At 46.8% G+C, this 19,225-nt stretch overlaps 1 protein-coding gene across 1 annotated transcript in view; it reads right to left on the reverse strand.

Annotated features, from left to right (window-relative positions):
• Window positions 1-19,225, reverse strand: part of ANXA13 (annexin A13) — a 54,261-nt gene that overhangs the window by 9,821 nt on the left and 25,215 nt on the right. The window contains exons 3-9 of the mRNA XM_006767351.2: window positions 17,776-17,851; window positions 11,668-11,762; window positions 8,732-8,902; window positions 5,928-5,961; window positions 5,745-5,824; window positions 3,747-3,815; window positions 3,222-3,323 (exon numbers count right to left, since the gene is read on the reverse strand). Coding sequence (XP_006767414.1) covers window positions 3,222-3,323; window positions 3,747-3,815; window positions 5,745-5,824; window positions 5,928-5,961; window positions 8,732-8,902; window positions 11,668-11,762; window positions 17,776-17,851 — 627 coding nt within the window. The remainder of the gene's footprint in view (window positions 1-3,221; window positions 3,324-3,746; window positions 3,816-5,744; window positions 5,825-5,927; window positions 5,962-8,731; window positions 8,903-11,667; window positions 11,763-17,775; window positions 17,852-19,225) is intronic.

Here is a 19,225-nt window from a genome sequence, read left to right on the forward strand (position 1 = left end):
CCCCCTGCACCCCAAGTGCCTCCTCTGCAAAATCAGGGGATGGAGGAATAATGAACATGTGTTGTACAGTATCAATAATTCTTTATGTTTGTTTATACATAGTACTGAGTTTCCTATGTGTGTTTTTAAATTCCATTTCTAATTTTCTAGGAATTAGAAATTCTAATTTCTAGAAGGCCATGGTTGTAATCATCTGACCCACACCTTCCTCGTCTCCTTTGTCCTGGGACTGGGGACTCAGTCTCCTACAGTTTGGGTGAAATAAGTAGCGGGTGTGAAATTCCTGGGAAGAACTTGGTCTAATGTTTCTGATAGAGTGGGGCTGCAGGGGCTAGAAGGGGGGTGGGCTGACCACATCAAAATGCCACTTTCCTTCATTCTGGGGTGATTCCAAATGGTCCTATATTCACCACCAGCTCGCATATCGCTCTGCACAGCATTACATGTTAGGTTTCTTTCCAAATATTTACAGAAGCTGAAGTTCAGAGTAAAGTATGACTGTGCTTAACCAAGTATCGGCTGGGCGGCTGGGCGGTTCAGGGCAGGCCAATAAAGAGAAAGGAGGGCTTTTTGTTGGGCTCGGGAAACTTGTCTAAGCATTTGAAATACTGAAACATCTTTCCTAGAAATTATCTTCAGAGGATATGACACAATTGTGATTCTATAAATAATGGGGGCCCCGAGGACACGCCAGTGGAGTTTGTGGAGTTTATTCTGAAAACACAGGCCAACAAAATATTCTTTGTGATGCAAGCACCATGGATGTGGGGGGAGGAGGGCCCAGATTTAATGACGCCCCGTTGCTTGGCCTCCGTGGTTCGCACACCGAGGGGTCTGGTGTGTGTAAAGGACTGGAAGCAGACCCTGTTGGCGGCTTCCGGTCCTCTCCTTTCCTTAGCTGTCCCCAGCCTTTAGGGGGTTGATGTGGGAGCTGGTATTTCGGGAGGGACTGGTATCACTTTCCCATGGATAGGGTTCTTGTTCTGTAGACTGAGATTGCGTTTCAAGAGGACATTGTATTCATGCAGGTCTGTGTTCACTAAACAAATCCTCGCATGAAAACACTTTCTGTTTCTATTGTTCATACTGGGCCAGGCAGTGCTTTTCCATTTGCTGGAGAAGCTTAGCCTACAGAACAGATAACAGCAGGAAAGCAGAGCCGCTCTGGGAGGCAGGGGATGGGTTCCTTTGCCAGTCCTGGGCAATAATGCCAGGGTCTGCCCACTCGGGGTCTCTTCTTAGCACAACTCCAGGGGGCGCTATTCACACAATACAATGAGAAGGCATTGCTCCCTCTTCCCTACATACCTCCTGTCCCAAACCCCTCCTGGTAGCTACTAAGGCACCTCCAGGGGCTCCATGGAACACAGATGAAAATCAATTGATGGGCCCAAGTAACTGTGACTCTCCTTTTCAATGGCCAGCTTTTCATTTCCAGAAACATTTAATTCTTAGGGGGCTCTTTGGACAGAACCAGGTTGTCTGATCTTAGTACAAAAACACATTGCGAGGGTGAATTCCAGACCAGCCTCAAAGGCTTCTAGTTAACCAGGTAGGGAGAGTTTTAGAAAAATAGGGATGTAAACCAATTCCTCCAAATTGACAGTGAGCCCACAGCAGAACCCTATAAAATGGCTTTGGCTACAGCAATTAATGGGCTAAAATACAGACCATAAGTCTCCGACCCCAGAGAATCTGACTTAGTAGGTCAAGGGTGGGGACTGAGAACTCTTATTTTTAACAAGTTCTCAAGTCGGTTTGATGCTGTTGTTTCAGGATTAATATTGGTAGAGAATAGCCTTACTCAGGTACTTAGTAGTTTAAACACACACACACACACACACACACACACACACGCTCGCATGTATGTGCCTTTATAGTCACAGGCAATGACAGCCATCCCAGAACCTCTATCCACGGCCCCAGTCATGTGGGAAGAAGGTCGAGGTCACAGAGAAGGTTTTCAGCTCAGTCTGCACAGCTCCAGGCATAGAGGCCCTGGGAGTGTGGGGTCAGCTGCCTTTGATCATTTCTCTGGGCACGATTTGAAAGCAGAGGGCCCTCAAGGCTCATATACAGTGACGATAAAATTCCGAAGCTTTATTGTCTTTTCATCTGCTGGCAGCACACAGGAAACACTATTTCGAGTGAGGAGCAGCCAGCTCCAGCCGAGGTAGGAGCTCGGGCTGGGGAATCTTGGAATTCTCGTCCACTTTCTGCTACCGACTTGCTGTGTGGTCCTGATCAGTTACAGATGGCTCCTGACTCACAGCAGCCTTTCCTTGTCCAGTGGTCACAGGCAGCAATGGCTGCTCAGCCTACATTATAGTTACGTTATTGTTGTGAAATTGAAATGAGATACAGGGCACAGAAGTGCTTTGAATAGTTACAAGCACTCCACCAATATAAAATAGGAGACCAGCAAACTGCTGATACTCCCCTAGAGGCTTCTTGCAATTAAAGACCGCTGTTTGGGGGGAAAGACTCACCATTAAGTGCCTAAAATAGCTACTTCACTTTGTTGGCTTAAACTTTTCATTAGATTGAAAAATTAATTGTATAAAAATAATTTATACACATCTCTTCAGGAGTGTAGCTCTGAGGTGTATCACATCCATCTTGGGGGTGGTAAGCACTTAAATTAGAACGATAATAACAGCGAACGCCTGTATGCTCACCGCTTGCCAGGTGCCTTTTATGTTTGTCTTATTTAGCTCACGAATTAACCCCCTGAAGGTGTACTGGTGAGGATCCTGGCTCCTGCTTTACAAATGAGGATGGAGAGGGTAGGTCCCCTGCCAGCGGTAGATCCAGGACCTGAACCTGTGCTCTCTGATTCTCCGGCTTTGCTCCTGAACTTGACACTCTCTGCTTTCCTAGCCTCCCTGATAAAGCAGCGTTTCCCAGACTGGGCATGGCCTTTGGAGCTGGACTGTTCTTTGTTGTAGGGCACTGTCCTGTGCATTGTAAGATGTTTAGCAGCACCCTGGCCTTGACCCACTAGATGCCAGTAGCACTCAGTGTGACAACCCCAAATGTTTCCAGACATTATCAGATATCCTTGGGGAGGGGGGGGGCGCAAAATGACCCCTGATTGAGAACCCCCTGTTGTAAAACAACTCTCCACCCCCCAGTTCCGTATTCCAGATTGTGGCTTCTCTTAGAAATAACGCAAGACTCAGTTTCAATGTAACTCCTTGCCCTGGTGCTTGATCACTCACAATTTGATAGGCTTGAAAGGTGGCCCGTAGCTGCTTGTAGCTCCTCTTGGCCAGGACTTCGTTGAAGGCAAGTTCGTCAGTGCCCCAGCGGCCTTCCCCTGCCTCCGGAGTCAAACACAAACATTTCATAAAAGCCTTTGCAAAAGGACTGAATAGACAGTGTTGGGGCCAGGCCTTACGTACAGGAAATGATAAAATATACTTTGAATAGAAGCCAAATTGATTGACTAAACACTTGAAGCTTCTAACCCATGAGTATACTTCACTTAATGGTTTATATTATTTACACCCCCTCCCCACCCCCAACCTGGTTACAAAATGGATCTGAGGTGGTTAACCCCCGAGTATAAGAATAGGACTTATTCCTTTAGGTTCATGATGACTGTAAATATTTAAAAAAATTCAAAAATCATACATTTTTCCTGAGTAACTCCCATGTGCATGAAATAAAGAAACGTTTGTTGGAAATAAGGCTAATCCATTTTCAGAAAGATGTTGCCGAGACTGGCACGCCTGCCCACTTACATCATACAGCTCTTTGGCATCCTGACCAGCTAGATCTTTGTCCACATCATCTCCTTCATCACGATTAGCCTAGAAAAATCGACACATTGTTATGAACTTGCGTTCCTGCCTGAGCACAGAAAACAAAAAGAGGAAAATGGGATGGTTTCAGAGGGGTGGCCTGGGAGAGTCAGCCTGGCGAAGCGCTGCTCTTTGCTGCCATCTTTTGGGCACAACTGATAAACAGAATAGTTTTAGGACAACACTTGTTTTTTCTTTTCTCTCTCTCTCTCTCTCTCTCTCTCTCTCTCTCTCTCTCTCTCTCTCTTTTGTAGGAAACAGGTCACTCATAAACCCACTGACCTCTTAAGCAGGCTGAAAGCAACCTCACAATGTCCCCTAAGGTCAGTCCATTGGAAAGTTAATAGTCTTCCTGTCAGAATATCGAAGTTCGCCTCCTAGGGTCCCACTCCTGAAGAACCCTGAAGGTTGGCTATGGAAGGTCTTGAGGTCTAACCTAAGCCCTTTGTGGCAGAGAATTCTAAGATGACCCCAGTGGCCCTCACCCTTGCATAATCCCTTTCCCTCGACTGTGGGCAAGATGTGTGAATGTAATGAGATAGCACTCCTGCGATTATGCTGTGTTAACAAGGCAAAGGGGATGTTTGCAGATGTGATTAAGATCCCTAATCAGTTGAGATCATCAAAAGGGATAGTGTTCTGGGTCTGAGCCAATCAGGTGAGTTCTTAAAAGGTCAGAGATGGAAGAAGTCTGAGAGATGAGCTCCTACAGGCCTGGGAGAAAACAACTTTGAACTGTCTATGGGGGCATTTGATAAGGACTGCAGATGGCCTCAAGGAGCTGATAGTGGTCTCTGGTTGGCAGCTACCAAGAAAACAGGGACATCAGTCCTACAGCTACAAGGAGCTGAAACCTGCCAACCTGCCAGGCTTCAGTAAGCTTGGAAGAGGATCCAGGTCCTCAGATGAAATGGTGGCCCTGGCCTGACTCCAGGGTCTCAGCCTGGAGAGACCCTGCACAAAGGACTCTGCTGGCCTGAACAGGATTCCTGACCAGTAAAAATGGGGAGACCATAGGACCGTGTTGTTTTGAGTTGCTAGGTTTGTGGCGATTTGTTATACAGCAGGAGAACCCGTATATACTTCCTACCACAGCCTGTCTATCCACATGGAGAGGAATGAGCAGAGGAAATGCACCGAACTCGTAAGATGGATGTGTCAATGAGATATAGATGCTGCCTGGCTGGAGGCCTGGCTGGGAGCTGTGTCCTTGCAGGGCCAACTCTGAAAGCCCCACTTTCCTGGCCAAGCTCCCTGCAGGGTTCTTACAGGGAGACAGAGTTGTGTTGTGAAGAGGGCCCTGCTTGGGGTCAGATGGCCTGATTCTGGTTCCTGGGCTGGGTCTTACTCTATGTAAACCCGGGCAGGTTACCCATCCTCTCCGGGCTTGAGTTTCCTCATTGAAAAAGGAGGTGGTGAGGCCCAATGAGGTAACTCGGCAACTTTCAACCTTCTTCATCTCATGGCACATAAGCTAATTACTAAAACTCTGCGGCACTCCGAAAAATATACTAGTATTTTTTGCTGATTTGGCAAAAAAAGGTACAATTTTGATTCATTTACACCAGATGGCTATGGTTGTTGTCATTTTATTATTTGACAATCTGAGGGAAAAGAGGTCAGTGCCCCTGACTGAATAGTCAGATACTGCGTGTTTTAAAAGTTCTTGCAGTGGACCCGTTGAAAATACCTGAGATACTCATGAACAAAAAGGGATTGTAAACTGCAGATGACTAGGCTATTATTGTGGGGAAATTCCCAATTGAATAATTTCACAATAGCTGATCTGACAGCCTGGGTTGATGATCCACGGGAAGCACTTTTAATAAAAGAAGGAGATGTTTACTGAGTACATGGCCTTTTCCCGTCATGGTGCCGGGTTGCCCAGGGCTGTTTCCCAGCCTCATAAAGCTCAGGAGACCTCTTTGCTCTTCTTACCTGTAGCAGGGACACCAGAATTTTTTTTAGGTTTCCACTCGTATCATCTTTGACATCTGATTCAAGGCTCCTGTCAAATACTTTTGAAGAAGAAAATGGGAAGGAAGAAGCAGAGGATTTAGTTCCCCACAGGCATTTTGAAAGGAACATTCTTCATCTGAAATCAGACGAAAGGTTACTTACACCTTTGGTAGGCCTCTTTGATGGCGATGATTTCCTAGAAAAGATAAAAAAAAAAAAATCGATACTCCGAGGTGGGTTAATGGATAAGAGACAGAGACACACACAGAGGGAAGAGTCCGGGACTGGTCTCTGGACACAGGATGCTTACAAAGAGGGCCAACCTATGGGTCAAGGCCTAGGCCTGGAGCAGATCCCGGGAGGTAGGGAGGGGCCCCTTCCGTGCAAACATTTCAGACACACGAGTAAGGTATACGAACATTCTTCTTAGCTCTAGAAAGGGGTATAGCTAAGCTAGTGTCTTTCATTACCTCCTCACCACACTTCACGCCTCCAACCCCACCCAGGTAGCCAGCGTTGGAAGTTCAGTGCATATCTTTGAAAATAATTTTCTTTGCCTTTGTAACGTGTGTGTGTGTGTGTGTGTGTGCGCGCGCTACTGAAAATATATAGAACCGTTTTGTGGATGTGTTTTAAAAGTGGAATACTGAACATATGGTGCTTGAAGTTCTTTTTTTCGTTCAGTAATATATCTTGGAGATCCAGCGATGCTTATACAGTTACCCAGTGTTTTTTAAATGGATGTAAAAGGTTCCTTCCTGCGATAAACCACAATTTGTTTGGCCAGCCTCCAGTTGATGGACATTTAAGTTGTTTCTGATTGTTCCCTACTTCAAACAAGGCTTTGTTCAGTAGACAATTTGTTGTGTGCAAGAGTATGCGTTTGTGTACAGGGTGTGTCCTGGGAGAGTTGCTTTATATTTCAATGGCTGGTGCCAGGGGATCCACTCAGGCGCTGCCTCAGTTTACACTTGAAGCAGCAGTGGGTGCCAGGCATTTCTGCACAGTATCACCTGCAGGCTGTTTAAAATGAAAGTCAGCATGCAGTGATGGGTGGTGGGTGGGGTAGGTGGACAATAGCAATGAGAAGCCTGGCTCCTGTGCTTTTGTGGGTGGGAGGGGAGGTAGATGGGGGGCAGGGGGCCCACTTGTGTCTAAGCCAGTGGTTCTCAACCTGTGGGTCGCGACCCCTTTGGCGGTCGAACGACCCTTTCACAGGGGTCGCCTAAGACCATCCTGCATATCAGATAGTTACATTACAATTCATAACAGTAGCAACATTACAGTTATGAAGTAGCAATGAAAACAATTTTATGGTTGGGTCACAACATGAGGAACTGTATTTAAAGGGCCAGAAGGTTGAGAACCACTGGTAAGCAGCTCCCTTCCATTTCCCCTCCTTCCCACCCACTACCTGGATCTGCCTGAACCCGAGGCCTGCTCTCTCTCTCTCTGCTTTCCTTCTTTTTACTGTCAGACCTACTTGATTGACAATAAGAGGCTTTGCTTGTTGTTTGAGACCAGGACCCAAAAGGAACTAGGCTGAGAGGGAACAGCATATGGTCAAGTAGGATTAGAAAACTACTCCCCAAAGTAACCTCTGGCCAAGGCAGGCTGCTGAGTGCCCTGATCTTGGACGCTCGAGGGGACTGTGTTGCTTCTGCAGCGGGGAGACCATTGAGGAGGGAAAGTTGTGTGACTGTTGGGCTGAACAGATGCCACTGCCCTTTGCTAACCCTCCTCTAAGGCACAATTTTAAATGGAAACTCCCAGAAACAGAGGGTTTTTTATTATCTCGTGGGAAGTGAGGAAGTCCAGGCAAGCTCTGGAGAGGGTTTTGGAGCTGTGGCTTGGAGCATGGTGGCGCTTCTGGAACTCAGTCGGACAGCCCAGGCCCAGCAGAAGCCACCAGCTCAGGGTCGTGGGCACGCAAGGCTTAAAGGGCCTTTTAGTGGCAAAGCTCTGTTGCTTCCTGCTCCAACCACTGCTCCTGGTTCCTACCCGGAGGCCTCACGACTGTTGGGATTTTCTGGCATTTTCTTGCTGGGCCTCCCCGGTTTACTGCGATGGGTGGTTGTGGAAGAGGGAGGGGTGTCTCCAAATAATGATTTTAGACCTTCTTTACCCTTGTGGCTTCTGGAACCTAAGATAAATGGGCTTCCCCTGAGGCCTTAGCAAATGCTCTTTTCAGCTGCTGGAATGTGGCATGTGCCCAGGGGGCAGGGGAGAGGGCTGCAGATGGAAGGACACAGGAACCTCCAGAGAGGGGCTGGCAGCCCTGGGGTCCCCCTGCACCACCCACCTCTCTGCCTCCGTATGGTCCTTTCTGTGCTCCCTGCTAGGTGAGAGCCATGCACCGGGCGGTGCCCACACACGCTTGGACTGCTTATCGCAGTATTCATTCCAGAGACCTGCAAAGTCGGGCTGGGAGGGAGGAAGCAGAGCCTTTCCTGCTGCGTATAAAACTGTGCATCTGGCCCTAACCGGTTTGGCTCAGTGGATAGAGCGTCAGCCTGCAGACTGAAGGGTCCCAGGTTTGATTCCGGTCAAGGGCATGTACCTGGGTTGTGGTCACATCCCCGGTCAGGAGTGTGCAGGAGGCAGCAGAATCGATGTTTCTCTCTCATCGATGTTTCTAACTCTCTATCCCTCTCCCTTCCTCTCTCTAAAAAGTCAATAAAATATATATTTTTTAAAAATACTGTGCATCTGTTTAGAAAAACAAAGGCTGCCTTGGTACAGCCTTTCTGGAAGCATCTGTTATGTCAAGCCGGTGGCAGTAACCCCAAGACTGACAGCCAGAGGATTGAAGAGGCAGCTCTCCTGCATGGGCCAAGCGGACACATTTCTGCCCAAACACTTGCTCTCCCAAAGGGTGCAGTGTCCCTTCTGCCTGCTGCTGCCATCTCCGAGGGGTGTGAGGGTGCTCCCTCGGGACCGGGGCCGAGGGCTTGGCTGGAACTAACCTTATTGGTTCTTGTGCACAGGACCTCGATGAGCATTGCCTCATCCGTGCCCAGACCCTTCATGGCCTTCTGCAGCTGCCGGGCATCGTATTCGCTCGGGCGGTCCAGCAGCGCCAAGGCTGTCTTCTTGAAATGCCCGCTCAGCTCACTCTCCAGCACTTCCTGCAGGTCCTGTTGGAAGACAGCAGGAGCCCTGGCTTTGAATGGCCTGGGAGAAGAGGGGCAGGGGTCTGCTCCCACCACATGGCCTCGGGTCCACAAGAAACCTACTATGGGCACTCGAGGGGTGATCGAAACAGGAGCTCTATGGACACAGCGACCTGCTCTGGGGGACAGTGGTCACCCTGACTACCCATCCATTCCCCCCAGGACTGGCAGAGGGGCAGAGAGAAGATCCCCTGCTCCGGTCTGGAGGCCCCAAAGGTGAATCACAACAACAAGCAGCATTTGCAGAGTATTTGGGGGCTCAGAGGGCTTTCTCACTGATCTCCAAAACGGCCCCGGCAGGGTATGTATGGACAGTACCCCCATTTACTGACCTCAAAAAGATGAAGGACTCACCCCCAGACACTCAGCCAGAAAGGATTAAAATACAGAATACAGGCTTGTAATTTCTAGGGGGAGCAGATCTTTTGTCACCCAAATGGGAATGTTTGAAAGTGAACAGGCTAATTTCAGAAGAAAATAGGACTGAACAGGGACCTTCTTGGGCAAACCGGATGTCTGGTCACTCTGGTTTTCTTGTGAAATCCTGAAAGGAACACTTACAGTAGGTGATGTTTGGATTATCAGATCAACTGTGCGGTATCACAGTACTTGTGTTCGAGTCACCCTTATTTTACTTAATAATGCCACATCCCCATAACTTGTATTATAGTACTAGAGGCCTGGTGCACGAAATTCATGCACCTCCGCCCACCACCACCATGGCCCCCACTCACTGCAACTTTGTCTGGAAGGAAGGAAGTCCAGAAGGACATCCAGTCTAATTAGCATATTACACTTTTATTATTATAGATTATTGCCCCTGATTTTTATGGAGGCTTGCTATGCAAAAGACCATAAAAATGATGTCTATACAGTTGCGATACAATTACTTAAAAAAACTTTGATATGTTACTCTAATGTTTTAAGCTTGTCTTATTGATTTTCTATGTCTCTTATTTATTACATAGTGTTATAATTGTTCTGTTTTATTGTCAGTTAATGTTACTCTCTTCCTGTGCCTCATCTATAAATTAAGCTTTAGCATAGATGCGTATGGATAGGAACAAACAGGATATATTAGGGTTCGGTACTATCTGCAGACTCAGGCATCCTCTGAAGGTTGTGGAATGTGCCCTCTGTGGCTGGGGCTGCTGTATATAAAAATGCAGAGAAAAGAAACCCAGCTGCCTATTCTGACAAGCCACAGGCATGAAAACAAATCCTTGTGCGTTTCCATTCTGCTTGGACACGGAAGCCGGCTCAGGGTGCCTCAGACCTAACCCTGGTTCTCCAGCTAGCGAGTCGTGTCACCTGGGGACGGGTGTTCTCTCTGAGCTCAGCTGGCCGGGGTACTTCGGTTTGTTCTTCTCTAACGTCTTCTGGCTTCGCAATGCCGTGATTCTAGATCACGTCTCTGGAAGTCCCGCTGTCTGGAATTGCAAAGCTTTGTGCCAGAGCATGCGCCCTTTATCTTTACCAGAGCCCCGAGGCCCCACTTCAAACCCACTGACTCTTATTTCACAGTAAAACTGAAGAAGCCTGTGTCGGACTTCCCATATTGCTACCGTCGGAATAGACATGGCACAGAGGGGCTGCTGCAGTTAGAGGGGCTGGCATGGATGATGGCTCAACGTCATTCAGTCCCATTAAATGCAGCCCAACTGCAGTGTTATCAGTGAATGACATTGACAAGCCTGAGTGTGAAGAGAGATACAGAAAGACGGTAGAAGCACAGCCATCGGGGCCGCCTGGTGTATCAACAGCTGTCTCATGGCGACAGGTTCTCCAGGAGGGAGCTCTAGATCTGAGTCCTGGTTCTTTCTCTTACTTGCGTGTGATTTTGCATAAGTCATGTAAACAAATGAGCTCCACTCCTCCTCTCTGTCAAATGGGAACATTCACGCCCAGCATAACTCCCCTGTGCTGCTATGTGCTGGCATTCTTCTGCTTGATTCGCCCAGAACCTGAGAAGGGAGGTAATTATCATTGTCCTTCTATATGTGAGAGGACCGAGGACTAGAGTTTGTTGCCAGCCCAATGTCCAATTAGTCAGAAAAATCCATCTCTCGGTATGTCTGTTTATAAAGAGTGATTGAAACTATAGAGGTTTCATAAATGTGGATTAGAATACATTATAATAATTAACACTCACTTTGCATACTGATCATTCTAAAGACATTAAGGAAAGGTTAAATTGTGTTCATTATATAGTAATATAAAATACAAAGCCTAATGCATACTTACTGATTTCTATACATAACACCATCAACAACAATAAAATGAAAGAAATGTTTTGGTGGCTCTTTTTTCGTTTTCTGTACCCATCACTTATGAAAGATGTATCATTCTTGAAGACAGCCCAAAAAAATGAAGAATTCTTCGATAAAGACCCACTTGTGAAAACTGATTTTCAAATCACTGGGCTATCTGTAAGTTAATATGTGGAATTAGTCCAAATGAGTGGAGAAAATGGCAGAGGGATTAATAGAAAAATGAAGTCAATTTAAAAAAAAATGAGTTAGAGAATACTGGTTTTACGGGCCATTAAGTTAACGAGGCAATTTCAGTTTTTCTGAAGTCAATTCAAGTTTTAAATAGTTATTTCATTTTTCCTCTTGGGCTAATTCGGTGAAGCTGTAAAGACACTCTCTGCTGCCTGGGGAACATCGAGGAGGCAGAGATGTCAAGGCCCAGGCCGTATGCACGCTAGCGTGGGCCCTTGGACTCACCTTGCCATACGTTGCCTTGTACTTTTGCTTTATTTGTTGCCTCTGATTCGATGTCCTGCTTGATAAGATTTCAATGATGGTCGCTTCATCAGTTCCTAAAGGGCAGGAGAGAGAAGCAAAGTAAATGTGAACAGGAAACAAGATGGAGACTTATTGTAGTCAAGTGTGAGGAAGCCAGGCTCGTGGTCAGAGGCTGTGGTGGAACCCAGAGGGACCCTTTAGCTTTAATGTCTTGTGGGGAATGGTATTCTTTTCACTCGCTTGACAAATACCCATGGAGGCCTTACACTGCATGAAGCACGGTGCTAGGCAGTGTGGTGGTAAAAGGAAGAAGTATGTGGCCTATTCCTTAATTTCACTCCTAAGTATATACTTGAGAAATGAAAACAAATGTCCATGCAAAATGTGTACACAAATGTTTATTGCAGCATCATTCATAATAGCCAAAAGATGGAAACAACCAGAATGCCCATCAGTAGACAAATGGATAAACAAAATGTGGTATAGCTATGCGACAGAATATTATTTAGCCAGGAAAAGGAATGGAGTACCAATACCAGCCACAATATGAATGAGCCTTGGGAACATTATGCTAAGTGAAAGAAGCCAATCTTGGAAGACCACGTTAAATGATTCCACTCATGTGGAAGTTAGGAATAGGAAAATCTATAGAGACAAAATGTAGGTTAGTGGCTGGCTGTGTTGGGTGGGGGACTGAAAGCTGAAGAGTGGAAAGTTTCTTTTAGAGGTGATGAAAATGTTCTAAATTCAGCATGGTGATGGGCCATTCCCTTAGTCTTAAGGATTAGTTTCCACTTCACAATTCTGGGGAGACCTAGCTTTTTTATTTCAATTAGAGAAACAGAACATTCTAGGGTGAGCTCACTTGTAAAAATAGTAGGGGTTAACTGCCTGCCTCATTCTGGTTCAGTTCCAACACTGTTATTTATGTTGTTCCTCTTCATTTCCTCCTGTAACATTACCTACGTAATGTGTATCCGGTTACTTCCTCTGTGACATTTTTTTAACTTCTGAGTGCCAGAAATCTCACCTCAAGAGGGATTTCTTTAAAAATCTCGTGAATCCACCCCTTTCTTTCCATGTGCGCTGCTCTTGCCTGGGTCTAGGGCACCCGTATTTCAAGCCTGCACCTTTACGCTTGTCATCCCTGGAAAGAGCCGTCCTACCTCCCAGGTGGCCCCTTCGCTGTATTGTGTTATCCAGGAATCTGGGGCTCATCCCTGGCTTCCTGTTTTCCCTCACCCCACATCCAATCAGTCACCACTAACACCTCACCATTTCACCGTTCAGGTGCAGCTGTTTCTCTCCATCTTGACCTCTGTCACATGGCTCAGCAGAACTAATGACACCCGTCTGGGTTTCCTGCTTACTCTCCGCTTTTCCAATCAGCGTCCCCTATCCCCAGAATGACCTTTCTGATGAACAGGTCAGCCTGCGCGTGCCTCTTCGTCACACCTTTCAACACAGGCCCCTTTAAATCCATAATCCAGTCTCAACTCTTCAGTGGGGCACATGCAGCCTTTTGGATTAGTTCCTACTTGCCTCTCAAAGCCTGCTCCCTCCCCACTCACCTCTCCCAGGCCTCCCTTCCATCAATTCTATGGATCACTTGCAGCTTCTAGTACAAGCAGCACTTTCTCTCTCACCTCTGGGCGTTGCATGGGCTGTTCCCTCTACCCGGAACATCTTTATCTTTGACCATCACGTTCACTCCTACTCCTCCTTTAGGACTCAACTCACTGGCTCCCGTGGCCTGTTCTTCTCTGTCCTGTCTCTACCACGCCACTGTACAAGAACCATGGAGTGGGGGGTTCTGCTCGCTGCCACGTTCACAGAGAAGCTCTCAGTATTTCCCGGAGGACTTGATGAGTGAACAAATGTTCAAATGCATGCATACATGTATGAAGGAATGAATGAATGAATGAATGAATGAATGGAGAAGTTTGCACTGAATTCCACCGAACCTTGTCTCTGCATTGGTGTCGGCTGCATGTGCTTCTCAGGTGGACTGTCTGTAACAGGGACCAATGGGAAGCCCTCTACTCTGATGCCATAGTCAACCTATACCTGGATAATTCCGGAAAACGGAGTTAAAATGTAAAAAGTAATGTCACTTAGACTTTCCTTCCTGAAATGCTTTACAAAGAGAAATCAAAGAGCAAAGCAGACCGGAGATGGCTCAGCAACCGCTTGGAGGTGTGGGGATACGTGGGGAGGCATGGGGAGGCGTGGGGAGGCATGGGGATATGTGGGGAGGCATGGAAATAACTAGATTTCCCTCAAGCCCCTTGAGTCTGGGTCTCAGGTTTAGCCTGGGAGCCGTTCCCACTACCCAAGAAGGGATTAACTGAACAGTGACCTCATCTTACATTTCACAATATGCGTGTCATCTAAGCAGTCTGTGCTGCCCAACGATTTCCTGTAAACATTTACAATGGTTTGAGGCACTGGGGCCAGTCCCCAGTGGTTCTGGGAAAGACTTTTAAAAATACGAGACAAGAAGGAACCTCAGCCCTGACTGCATGGGACACTGTCGAGTAATTACACAGCAGAGGTCAGGAGAGGGTGACCAGCAGCCTCGGGAGGGCCTCCCGGCTTTTGCTTTCCCAGTAATTTTCTGGGAAGATACAGAGCTGAGTTTCAGCATGATGAAGGTCACTGGGTTTGAAGTGCCCTCTGCCTCACACAGGGGCCCATGTGCCAGATGAGTGAGCCCCGCAGTGAGCCAGGGCCAGCAGCTCAGCTTTCCCTGCAGGCTCCAGATGCCATCGCAGCCTGCCTTGCCGAGCCTGGAGCTGCAGCCCCATCTTTGGTGCCCAAGGGCCAGTCCCTCCTGTTGACACCAGTGGGCACCCTAGCCGGTTTGGCTCAGTGGATAGAGTCTCAGCCTGCGGACCAAAAGGTCCCGGGTTTGATTCCGGTCAAGGGCATGTACTTTGGTTGCAGGCTCCTCCCCGGCCAGGGCCCCAGTCAGGGCTCATGCAGGAGGCAGCCAATCCATGTGTTTCTCTCACATCGAGGTTTCTCTCTGTCTGTCCCTCTCTCTTCTACTCTCCCTAAAAGTCAATGGAAAAATATCCTCAAGTGAGGATTAACAACAAACACATCAGTAGACTTTCCAATCCCTCCAATGTCTCCTTTGGAAATGGAGGTGCAGGGAATGAAGCATGAATGAAGAAGGATTTTACCTGCCTGGGAGGGTCATTATTTTCTACTTATTCACTGGATTAGCTTCCTGGCGGTATTAATTTCCACAAACTTGGGGGCTTAACGCAGCAGCAGGGCCTCACTCCCCTCAGAGGCTCTGGAGGCGGCTGGCAAACCTACTGTTTCTTGGTTTGTATCTGCATCGCTGCCTGTCTTCACTTGGCCTTCTCCCTGGGTCTTCTCTTCTGTCTCCTTTAAAGACCCTTGTCAAAGGATTTAGGGACCACCCAGGTAATCCAGGATGACCGCATCTCAAAATCCTTAATTACATATGCAAGGACCCTTTTCCCAAATAAGGTCATCTCTCCGTTTCCAGGGGGACATGTTTTTTGGGGGGAGGAGGGAATGGGCACCATTTAACCTGGTGTACCCTCAGCAATAGAGGAGAAGGACCTCACAAGGGTGGGCCTCTTCGCTGCTCATACTAACCTAATCGCCTTTGTGTGGACTTTGGATCTGAGCATATGGTTGCAAAGGAGGAAATGAGCATATAGTGAGGGCCAGTGAGGTGCTGGGCCCTGTGCTGCCTGCTTTCTCCTCAGCACCTCCCTGTGCAGAGACAATATTAGCCCCATTTTATAGACGAGATAACGAAGGTTAGGGCACCAGTAAGTGGCAGGGCAGTAGCTCAAATCCAGGTCCAAAGTTCATCCCCATGCCTGGGGCGGAGAGGGGAGAGCCTGGGCTCACGGTCGCAAGGTCGGCTCCTGCGTGGCTTGAGCAGCATTGCTTCCTCTCCTTGGACCTCACATGAGCTAGACCTCGCTCCCCAAAGTGAGGTTCCGGGACCTGCTGCATCAGCGTCACCAGGGAACTCACTGGAAATGGACAGTCTCTGAAACCCCTCAGGTCCTCCCAGTCAGCGCCTGCATATTAACGAAGACTCAAAAGCATGTTAGGTTTGAGCAGCTGGGGACTAAGAACATCTCCATGGCAGCTTTCCTCTCTAAGATCCTCTTTCTGTTTCTGTGAGGGAGAATGGCAGCCATACTTTTACGTTGGGGTCCATACACTCTCAGGATTGAGGCATTGTCTTCCGAACGGCCCTGCGGGGATGAGGGCAGCAGAGGGACACAGAGGCCTGAGAGGAAGGCCTGACAAAGAGCATCAGCATTGGGGGGACAGTCAGGGGCTATTGCCCCCTCAAGACCAAGACCAGTCACTACTTAGGAAAGGGGAGGAGAGACACCAAAAAAACAAGGAAATCTCTAAGTTTCATGTTGCTCTTTGAAAAAATCAAATATTATTTTGTGGTATAGCATTCTTGTTATTTTGAATTGAGTAGATGGTGAGTGGGTAGAAAGTGCACGTAATCTTTTGAATTATGGGGCCCCTAGACCTGCTCTACTCAATACAGTGGTAACATGTGGCTGTTGAGGACTTAAACTGTGGCTGGTCCAAGTTGTAATGTTCTGTGAGTGTAGAATGCATATCACATTTTGAAGACTTAATGTGACAAAAGGGTTATCAAACATCTCATTAATAATTTTTATATTGATTGCTGAAATACGTTTGATACAGTATTGAGTTAACTAAAATATATAATTCAAGTTAATTTCATTTTTTTCTTTTAAAATCTGGCTTCTCAAAAAATGTAAATGACCCACAAGGCTCACCTTTGTGGTTGTTGGACAACAAGGCCCTGGACATTTAAATCCAGTCCTGGTAGGGATGGTATATCAATGAGATGGGTGCATGGTCTTGCTGACAACTTTTACCAATGATACAATTTTGCTTTGGCTTGTGCTTCTTGGTAAAGGTTGGAATGCTAGACCTTCAAACAAATAATAGCTTTCTAAGATAGCCCTAGTTTCTGTTCACCCACCCTCATTTCATAACTCTTTGGTCTTGAGCAAGATAATTAACCTCTGCGCCTCGTCATTCTCATCTGTTACATTATTATAATACAACTTTACAGGGTTGTTGGACATGCAGTACCCAGCTTAGCACTTGGCACTTAGAAGGTGCTCTACAACCGTGACCAACACAAGAGTGGTCCCACCTTGTGGCCACATCCAAGCACATCCAAAAGGGGGGAGAGAACAGTGCATGACTTTGCCATTCAGTAGGTGTCCCATCTGTGCTTACTGAACTACACCCGCATGGTGGGCTAAGAATGTGGGGATTTATCTTTAAACACAGCTGAATCATTCCCACACCCACTTCAGCTCTTGGTTCCAACCCACATCCAGGTGTTACGACCTCACTCACGAGGCAGCAGGGAAGCACCTGTGAGGCTGGCTCAGCCACTCTGCAAAACTCAGATCTAGAAACATCCTGCCCCTTCCAGGCAAATATATCTCCCGACAGTTGTTCAAACGTAAGATTGGCCAGGTCTGGATATAAGCTAGGGGCAGCTACTGCTGAGCTTTCCTCTGATGCCCCAAACCAAGCAACCTGGTTGACATCCTTCATTTCCAGTTCTCTCTCTCTCTCTCTCTCTCTCTCTCTCTCTCTCTCTAATTTATTTAGAAATACTTACTATGAAGAAATCTCTTCTACCACTTCCCTTCCAGATCTTTTCCAACCTCAATTCCTTTGAGTCCTCCCAACATTTCTTGGGCAATAAAGGGATACAAGGGGTTTAGATGACATTAGCATTCATGAACTATACTTCTCCTGAATTTTCTTCCACCTCCAGGGCAAATTAAATGTTGTACTATCCAGTTTCTAACTGTTATATCGAATCCTGAAAAGCAATAAGATCCGATTATAACTTTGGAATCTTTTATAGAGAACCTTAGAAGTAATCAACTTGGCTTAGCCTAGAGGACACAAGTTAACTGGGAAGTCATCTTCCTAAAGTCATGGGAAAGTTGGACATGAGATCAAATTTAATCAACTTCAAAAGTAAATTAGCAAACAAAATACATTCCATACCCATTCCTTTGCAGGCTTTGTTCAGCTTTTTGGCGTCTCGATTCACATCAAAACCCTGATGACTTCTCTCTTTGGCCTGCAGAAAATAATTGAACAGGAGAGTGGATAATAACAGGCATTCTTAAATTATCTGTGGCCAAAATTGGTAGCTAATTAGAAGAGCAAGCAGGTATGCAAATGAGGGACCAGCTGCCACTTTACATGTGGGTGTATGTGGAAATCAGCTGGGGACACTGGCCCCAGAGAGATGGCTGGTACTCCTTGGGACCAGCTGGCCTTGGGAAGCCATGGAGAATAGGCCCCTTTGTTCTCAAAGACAATCAGCCTGGCCAACTCTGCGCTGAGAGATTTTCATATCAACGCTACCTTTGTGTGAGTGTCTCTGAAACAGAGTGTAATGCGGTGGGCCAACATCCTGCAATGGTGGTTCCCCCTTCTGCCATGAGACACAAGTATGTCTAGGGAATAGGTGTTGCCACCCAGAAGCTGAGGACTCTAGGATCTTATTCCAGATCCACTTGGTGGACTGGGGGTAAAGCTTTGCCATTCACACAAAGAAAGACAATGTTTAGTTAAGCAGAGGTACCATACAGACCAGCCATAGCATAGTTACTGGTTTTTACTGCTCTTTGGGGAAAGAAAGTTCTATGTATACACTAAGCTAATGTTTCACATACTTCAGTCATTGGCATAATACATGCACTGATTTGTCCACAGCTACTTAATTCTACATTATTTATTACATTATTATTTGCTTACTATTTTTGTTTCAACCGACCTACTTTGTTTTTACTTAAAAGTTATTTTAAGAAGGAAACTTCTATTAGCACTAAGATGCAAAACCAGTATCGGTTGCCTAAGCAAAAGATAAACATGAAAATAAATGCATCACTATAAAAATGTTAAAAGTTAATTGCAGTTATGCAACTAGTAGCTTTGAACACACCCTGCATTTCTCAGTGCTTGGTCTTTCCTCACAGGGACTCTCTTTGAGGAGGTGTCACCGTTTCCCATCCTTTGGTGAAGGCGAGCTTAAGGGCTCCATCTACACCACCGATTCCCCCCTGCCTCCCTTCATGTCCTGTGGCTCCTATTGGGAATGAATAGTGCACATGTAAGGCCCAGTGGTCACATTGCATTTATCTGGCATCTCTAGTTCACGTGGTCTCATTGGACTGTCGGTTGTAGGGCTTGGGCCCCATTGTCTTGCCCCTAGTTGGGCACAAACCCTGTCACTCTGGCAGCTGTGGCTCGTTCAGGAGTGGGTAATCCAAGCAGCATTAATTAGAGTCTTTCCCTTGGTTGTGATATTGAGAGAGATACGTCTGTCCCCACTGGGCTTGCTAAGCTAGAGAGTGTGGGTCTAGGGCTGCTGGCATCCACACTGTCCACTACATGAAGGGAACGGAGTTCAGAATGAAGCAAAGCAGAGCTAATAAGAGTAAAAATA

Source organism: Myotis davidii, unplaced genomic scaffold (assembly GCF_000327345.1).
Source record: "Myotis davidii unplaced genomic scaffold, ASM32734v1 scaffold200, whole genome shotgun sequence".
NCBI lineage: Eukaryota > Metazoa > Chordata > Mammalia > Chiroptera > Vespertilionidae > Myotis > Myotis davidii.